The following is a 9,068-nucleotide window of genomic DNA, read 5'->3' on the forward strand; positions in this document are numbered from 1 at the left end:
ATAATCCCGTTTAGATTAATAGTAAACAAATGAAAAATTCGTAGTAAAAATTCGCATAAATAGATAGATTAGGTTAGAGTAATTAAACACGACAAAGCCACAACAGCTTTCTGCCTAAGAGGAAGAATATATTCATGGAGGTCTTTCTCGTATTTACGTTACATAAGGAAAAAAAAACATGAAAACCAAACCATGCAACCAGTCCATTAACCAGGGATCAAACGCACACAGGTCGAACCATCGGGGGTAAAAAGAAATAAAATATTTCGGACAACATTCGCTGACCTCAGTCCAATTTCGTTCAAGCACTGCTGTTACGATTAATTAAACAGTGAAAGTTACGATGAAGTAAAACAGTTTTTACAGTGACACCAGTTTTTTTCTTTTTTAAAATCAGGAAAAATAAGAAAATCAGCTATACTCTCATCTAGTTTCAAACCACGGGATCGTTCAACTGCTAGCTGTACTTAATACCACTTACTCCATGAGAGCATCCACGCTTAAATACGATAATTCCTTATATTCTCTCACACTTAGACGACTGGAAGAAGTTCGAGACCAGTCGACTAAATCCAGTGACGATGAAATATTCTCTACCACATTTTAGTTTGAGGTTGTGCAGACATTGGATTGCAAGGAGAATGATTTCCTTCTTGAAATATTCAGAATACAAATAATGCATTTACTTACTCAAGTTTGTGTTCAATGGCAACAGAGAATTTGATAGACCTGTTTTCAACAACATTCAAAAGTACAAAGAAAACTAATGTAAAAAATCTGTCGTTTTAATATAAAACGCAACAATTAGCAAAAATTCGCAGAACATTTCGAGAAATCTAATAATTTTTAGTCTACAGCTGCAACTAAAAATTACCGAAACGAAGAGAAGAATAAAAGTCATGTTCAAATTGGTCTTCAAGCAGGAATAATAGGCTTCAACGAATATGATAAACTCGTATGGAAGAAAATCACAAAATTAAACAGACACCCAAGTTTAATGATAGTGTTACATAAATACTTTAAGCATGTCAAAAGAATCTGCCACGAAATCCTCTTTTTCCAATAAATGGTAAAAATATTCTGCATTTTTACAAAACCAAAATTAATCAAATACTGAATTTGGCTAATTTCATGGCAATCTGGCATTTTAAAAAAAAAAAAAAAAAAAAAAAAAAAAAACTTGTTTCTGAGGTTCAAAACATACGAAATAATAGCTGATTTTAAAACTCAAGTTTGTAGTCCATAATTTTGACAAGTCAAGAAATTAGCATTTTTAATAATAAATTTTATTCATGAAAATCACAAAATTAAATTAAACATGAAACTAAACTTCATAAAAAATAATTCCCTTAATCATAAAAATACATTCAATTTAAAGACAACAAAACGTTTTTAATTTACTGACGATTTTGATCTATAATGATGGTAGCTTTAGATGGGCCACATATCTAGGTACTTACTTTCTCAGAAATGCTGTTCTTTCAAAAGCGATCATCTTAGGCAACTGGTGGTCATGAAATCACTGTAATTAACTTTGAAAAATCAGGGAGCAAAAATTATAATTTAATTTACATAACGGCTCAATATTTGAAAGCAAGTAATTACGTCATACGTATGAAAGTAAGTCTCATTAGCATCAATTAGGAAAAGTGCAGGCTGTTGCAATTAATTAAACACGCCATACAGCTCTGCATCGTTCGTTTTAATAAAATGAAAGAACCTGCCACCACTTGCCGAAAAAATATTCATTAGAGCAAACGATTTTTAATTTAAAAATATTCTGTAATGTAATAATTTTTATGCTCAATATACGGAAGAGACGTCCACTATATGTACGAGGCGTATTCGGAAACTAAGTACCGTTTTGAAAAAAAAAAATAGTAAAACAATTTTTTCGAATCCAATTTTATTTTTACATGAAAATACATGTCTTAAACTATTTTTCAACATAGTTTCCGCCAATGATCAAACACTTGTCATAGCGGGTGACCAGTTTTTGTATACCATCGTCAAAGAAACTTCCCGCCAGTTTCGATAACCACGACTCCACACTTTTCGGTGAATGAGTGTGTCTCCACTCCATCGATTGTTGTTTCGATTCTGGTGTGAAATGACACACCCCAGTTTCATCACCTGTCACAATTTAGTTTAAAAAGTTTTCTCCCTCATCACTGTACCGCGTGAGAAATGTCAGGGCACTACCAAGTCGCTTTGTTTTGTGAACATCAGTGAGCATTTTTGGAACCCATCGGAAACACAGTTTGCGATGATTCGAGCGGTCAGACACAATTTCGAACAAAACAGTACGTGAAATTTGTGGAAATGCCTCTGAAAGAGTTGTCATTGTGAAGCGTCTGTTCTCATGAATTGCTTCATCAACTTTCCTTACCAAATCATCGGTGACAACAGAAGGCCGACCACTCCGAGCCTCGGCGTGGACATTTGTTCGACCTGCATTAAACATTCTTACCCACTTTCTCACCATTTCATCACTTATCGCGTATTCACCGTAAACCTGTGTCACTTGACGATAAATTTCGGCCGGTTTAACATTCCTCGCGTTCAAAAATTTAATCACGGCACGAATCTCACAGTCAGCGGGAGAACTAATTGTCTTAAACATTTTGAATGTGCACAGCAAACTGAAAACACAACATAGAGCAACCAAAATGGCGACAATTGAAAGTCAGTGAACAAGAAAGACTAGTGCGCATGCGCGGGACGCCTACCACGGCGCGGCGACGGCGCTAGAATGAAACGGTACTTAGTTTCCGAATACGCTACGTATATATAGCACTTTAAAATGGAGTAGATTTTATGGAACGGCATTTCAAAAAGAAATGAATTTTTTTAAAAAAAATTTCTTCGCTCCTTGAACAACAATAGTTTTATGCAAAAAATCTACGCCAATTTAATTTTTGCCTAAATCTGGATTTACCAGCACTTGTTTCAGGTAATAAATTTAAAAGGAAATAAAATACTTAAATATTTATAACAGTAGATTACGTTATTGAAATTATGAGCAGAAATGAGTAATCTAAATCTCTTAAATGTCTGCTTCGCAGAAATACGTTAATGATTCTATTCATTCTAGTTAATTCATACTCTTTATTCATAGTATTCATCAGCATTATGAATCCAACTAATTCATAGTTACTCAGTGCAACCACAAAAATTGAAAAAAATTCACTATCATTATAACTATTTAATGTAAAACTAATTTAATGACAATTAAAGGAGATTATGATTTTTGAAACGTAAATTGCTTTTCATTCCTAGATAATAATAAAACTATAAATTATTAAAAATTAACTATGTTAATGAGCTGAAAAGTAAATTTTGAAATAAAATTTTATTTAATGATCCATTTAATACTGTAACTGAAATCAACTTCCACTGAGTAATATGTATAAAAAACATTCCTTTATTTTAAATTATATATTGTAATACTGAACTATTCTGAACTGATATTTTAATAGATTCGGCACTATCTTTAAGCGTACAAAAAATATTTTATGTAATCTGCTAATTTAGTTCTCCTAATTTAGTAATAGAAGAACTTCGACTTACAAGAAGGTTAAAAACTTTTACAAAAACCAGACTTAAAAATGTAATTTTGATTCATATCGCACAAAATTTTAAAAATAAATAAGTTTTCATAACACAAATGTTTTTACGCACCTACATAAAAATAGCACACTTTCGAAAATGTTGGTGCTTATCCTATGGAGGTTTTTACAAATATTCTTAACTGTAACGTGATTAGATGAACAGCTGCTTACATGGAATACGCAGAAAAGCAACACATACGCAAATAAAGCTGGAGCACTTAAACTGCAAATAAATAATGCAGCAGCAGGGATTTCAAAACTGTTAGAAAATGTTTATTATAAGAGAAAATGATAACCGATTACATACACAAAATGGTATTTATTTTTCTGCACTTCAGTTTAAAGGAAATATATATGATACATAACTGAACAAGGGCAAAATAATTACGACAACACAAAGATTTATAACTGCGCACTTCATGATGGACCATTATATATGTATCTACCCATAATTAATAATAATATTATACCTATAATCACGACAACACGAAGATTTATAACTGCTCATTTCATGATGAGCCATTATCTATGTATCGAATAATTATTTTTCAATTAAATTAAATAAGTGACGCAACACGAAAACTGGATACAAACAGTAGCACCATAATAAAAGATAATTAAATGCTCTAAAATGTTACATCTTTGTTTTAAGATATTTTAGTTAATCATATTCTAACAAGGCTTTTTTTTTTTTTTTTTTTTTGATATTTTAGTTAATCATGTTCTAACAAGGCTATTTTTTTTTGTATCATTAGGAATTCATATTAAATATACGGAGAAGGGCCAACCAACCTTTTCCTTGCCGACTAGGACCTTCATGGAACTGTTTATTACTACTCCTTGGAGTAATTAAATAAAAATTCCGTCAAGCACATAAATGTAATCAATCATACACTCCATCAGAATCTTATCACATACCGCTTATTTATAATTTATTTCATCAACATTAATCTAAGGGCCGTAAAAGTAATTACTAAAAAGGTATTCTCCATGTTATGAAAAGACTAGAAACATAACTGTACAAACCCATCATGAACATTTTGCCAATTTGCCAAGAAACGAGTTTTTTTTTTTTTTTTTTTTTTTTTTAACGTTTTGTCAATTTTTCGCTAAAATACCTCACTTTTCCCGCATCCCCGTCATATGCTGCGAAGAGGAGGGGGAGATCAAAACTTCGTATGGACTGTAAGCCCCGCCCAACGCAGAACTGAGTCGTATTTCCGAAAGTATGTTTAACTCCACTAAAAAAAGAGGGAGCACATATAAAAATATTTTAATAAAAAAATCTACCTTCTTCCCGTTACAAAAAAAATATTAAGGACTTACCTATAGCTGGCACCTTTTTGCGTTGAAATTTCGTTAGTATTCCGCCCATGGTATTTTTAATTCCGAGTTTCAACAACAGCACTTGACTGCAGCTCTTCCCACTAGAGCATATCTTTTTCCCACAACACAAAGACTCTACCTTCCTACGTGAACTGAAACTGGCGACTACGACGCCACACTCGCGTCAAAAACGAGGATCACGTGGCTCAGAGTGCTTCTCGTTCGGGCTCCCGCCGACTCGTTAATTTAGGTCGCTGGCTCAAGCTGAAAATATCTGGGCGTTTGTTCAGGTTTTACTCTTTTTGCTGGGGGTGGCAAGGGCAAACAATGATTCTTTGAGAATGAATATTTTGCAGTCAATCATTTAGTTCATATATTCAAATTAATAGGTAAAAACTGATTTCTCTAACTTTTTTTTAAATTTTAATGTTGTGAATCGAGAAAAAATTATAAGCGAATTTGTTAAAAAAAAATCAGATTTAAATTTAGCCTGAAATTAATTTTCCAGAAAAGTTATATACAATTTCCAGATAAACCAACATTGGTGCTCATTTTAACCCTCTGAGCTTTACGGTTTTAGCCCTGAAATTTCAAAGTTCCTCAAAATAGACTAGAAGAGAAACACGCTAATGTGACAATCAAAATCGTAAAAATAACCTTGTATTTAGCGTAAGTATATTGAAACACTCAATCGATTTCGAGGGCAGCTAAAGGTCCCTCCTCATCAGGAAAAAGAAATACCTAGAAAGAAGAAAAATAAAGGGGAAGGAGTCTGAGAAACACGTGGTCCTTATCAGCACTGCACGTGGTTATAACCGAATTTTTAATCTGATGAGGAGGGACCTTTAGCTGCCCTCGAAATCGATTGAGTGTTTCAATATACTTACGCTAAATACAAGGTTGTTTTTATGATTTTGATTTCCTCAAAATGTCATGAATAAGTGATATTTTCTTGATTTTAATTAAAAAATGACTCTTTCATTTTGTACCTTGATTCTTTTTCTTCTAATATACATCCAAACTGAAATCAGATACATTAAAAGCTAGCAGAAATTTTCATGTATAATGAATGTGGAAGGCAACCTTCTGCACGGAATTTTCCGGCCGTAACGCTGAGAGAACGAAACTAGGCTAAACAGTATTTTGCAGTCTTTCCTGCATAACAGCAGCAAAAATATTGAACAGATCTTCCTGTGGTGTACTTCCAACATGAAGAAATTGTATCGACCTGTGCACTGAAATTATGCAGAAAAAAAAAAAAAAAAAAAAAAAAAAAAATGCGACTAGTATAAATGCTAATATAATTTGCTTTATGATGGGACCTCTCGAACGACACTCTCGTAAGTCGAAAACTACCCGCAGTGAATGTTTTTTAACTGTGATTTTTGAAAACGTTAGAAACTAATGGCAAAATATTGCCACTAAACGTTTTCAATCAGTATTACAACTAGAAGAAAATAACTATACAGTGAGCTTTCTCCAAGACGACCGATTTCGGTCTTCTTTTGAGATGATCATCTAAGAAAGGTGATATCCAATACTGATGTTTATTTATGGTTTTAGAAATATTGGTCACTTTCAAAAGCAGTCGTCTTAGTTGTGTCATCGGCAAAAGAGATTTTATTGAGATATTCATTTTAAAATTGATAGAACTTAATTAAATTTATTCAACAAAATTTTTCAGTAAATTGATGTAAAAAATCCTTTTCAGTGAAATGTGAGACAATTTGTGAATTTGATTGCGAGAGATTTTATTTGGGGCTGGTTTTATCGATTACGATTTTACCGTGTTTTTTTGTCCCTTCCATTTTTAATTTTTTCTAAACTTACAGTAGTTATTCCAGAAGCAAATATTAATCAGTGTAAAAGAAACAAAGAAGCGTTGTTAAAATGTAGCAGTTACTGATCTTGAAACTAACTGTGACTTATAATTATTTCATGCTGCATAAATATCCAGAGTCCTTGAAGCCAACTTATCGAAAGAAAACAATTTTCATTTTTTCAGAGAGAATTTCTAAGTTAAGCTTTATCCTTTTAAAGCTGAAGAATATGATTGTTATTAAATTTATGCACAGTAACAGAGTTTACTAAATTATAATTAGTGCTTATCAAAACAGCAAAGAGTGAAGACCCTTTTAGTATGTAAAAATGCTAATATTCACTAATAAGTATTGCAGTCATTTGTGACTTATTTATTTGTTAACTCTAGTCTTTAAATCTGTTCTGGAAAAATGTTTCTGACATTGGTGAAAGGGTAGCTTAAATAATAACCGAAGTATGAACACAAGAAAAACATTAGAACTCATTATTGGAAATTTGCATTAAAGATAGATATGGTAGCTGTGAAATAAAATATTCCCCAAACATTCATTAAATGCAAAGTGTTCCAAAATAATGCTTACGTTCCTTAAAAGCTAATAACAGAAGACACATTAATAAAAGCAAGAAATGTTTATGTGTGTGTATACCACACATACGTTGAAGCTCTAAAATGTTCAAAAAGGCCAACACTGGCAGTAGTGCTGTAAAGAAGATCAACAAATAATCGTATATGATATCCATGGAAGGTAAGCAAAAATAGACTCAATCGCATGTCTCATATCATGCAGTATCTGTGACTTGATCGAGATAATTTGAATGTGGGATTTTATAAAATTCTGTAACTGTCTTGTTCCTTATTCCGCTTTTGTTTTATGACTGCCGTTTCTTCATTTCTTCACAACAGTTACAATTATCAAATTAGCCGCCTAATATGACCATTGTAACTGCGGCAGAGCATCGAATTCTGTTCTCCATCAACTTTGCGCTTCACACACATTCTTTTTTCCAGTTTTCCAAGAATACTTTAAAATGCATTTAATGTTGTTTTACAGGAAAAAATGTGGTAGCCTCACTAAAATTTGCTAGGATTTGTATAATGATGCCTGCCACCTTCGAAACTAAAAATAAGAAAACCTCTATACATGTTATAAGGAGCGTTTAACATATATGTTGCAACTTCTAAATGTCCCGTCAATATATGTTGCAACTTCTAAATGTCCCGTCAAGTTATCTTCAGCAATTTCTTTATTACTAACGTTTAGAAAAAGTAAACATTATTTTGGAACTTTCTATATTAGATGCAATAGATACATCACAGAAAAGCCAACAGCGACTTACGGTAGGATTCGGTACAAGGAATCTGATATGTACTCAGGGCCGTTCTTAGGCCATTGGCTGCCCGCGTACTTTCCTAGAATTGCCGCCCAGAAAATTTTAAAAAAATGCTCAATGATTAATAAAATTTTTATTTCATTTTCCCTAAGTATTTACATGTAGAGACATTAGGTATTTTTTCGAAGCTGGAGATGTGAAAAATGAGCAACTCCTTCGCCGGGACTCGAGTCATGGGCCTCTCGAATACGCGCCGAGCGTGCTGACCACTACACTACGAAAGCATGCTAAAAAGGCGGGAGAAATACCTTATATAGTCCCCCTTTTAAAGGGCGACTGGGGTTTAGGTATTTTTTCGAAGCTGGAGATGTGAAAAATAAGCAATGCCTTCGCCGGGACTAGAACCACGGACCTCTCGAATACGCGCCGAGCGTGCTGACGACTACAATACAAAGGCATGCTAAGAAGGCGTGAGAAATACCTTACAGCATATGAAAAATTGTATAAAAAGTACTTACATATGACAAAATATATTGATAAAGTCTATAGAATTAGAGCTTATACTTTTCTAACATTAAATCCGTTCTTTTTTCAATCTATAATCCTACATAAAACGTTAGCATAAAGCTTTTAAAAACATAAGTAATTAGTAAATTTAACTGAAGCATTTGTATCATATCTTTACAAAATTTTTATTAAAAATCAGTTACTTCAGCGGATAATCTTAATGCTCATCATTAAATTGGGCAACATAGTGAAAGAAATTCATGCAACTATTTTTCGTGTATTCTAAGGAATTTTCAATGATTTCATGACTAAAATCTTCCGCAAATGATGAAAAAAAATTCTGTCACTTCGGATTTTCCCAATAATTTTTAATTTCTAATATTAATATTATCTTTATATTTAAATACTTTTTATTCTATATTCGAATTTCTGAAAATATACCGCTAAATAATCCTATTCAAAAATCCAAAC

General features: G+C 32.6%; 1 protein-coding gene across 1 annotated transcript in view; it reads right to left on the bottom strand.

Annotated features, from left to right (window-relative positions):
* Positions 1-5,097, bottom strand: part of LOC118189586 (uncharacterized) — a 180,175-nt gene extending 175,078 nt beyond the window's left edge. Inside the window, exon 1 of the mRNA XM_035360210.2 lies at positions 4,938-5,097. Coding sequence (XP_035216101.1) covers positions 4,938-4,986 — 49 coding nt within the window. The 5' untranslated portion in view covers positions 4,987-5,097. The remainder of the gene's footprint in view (positions 1-4,937) is intronic.
* Positions 5,098-9,068: the final 3,971 nt, after the last annotated feature.

This window comes from Stegodyphus dumicola, chromosome 1 (genome assembly GCF_044657685.1).
Source record: "Stegodyphus dumicola isolate Sdum_Otavi_A_Nest chromosome 1, ASM4465768v1".
Taxonomy (NCBI): domain Eukaryota; kingdom Metazoa; phylum Arthropoda; class Arachnida; order Araneae; family Eresidae; genus Stegodyphus; species Stegodyphus dumicola.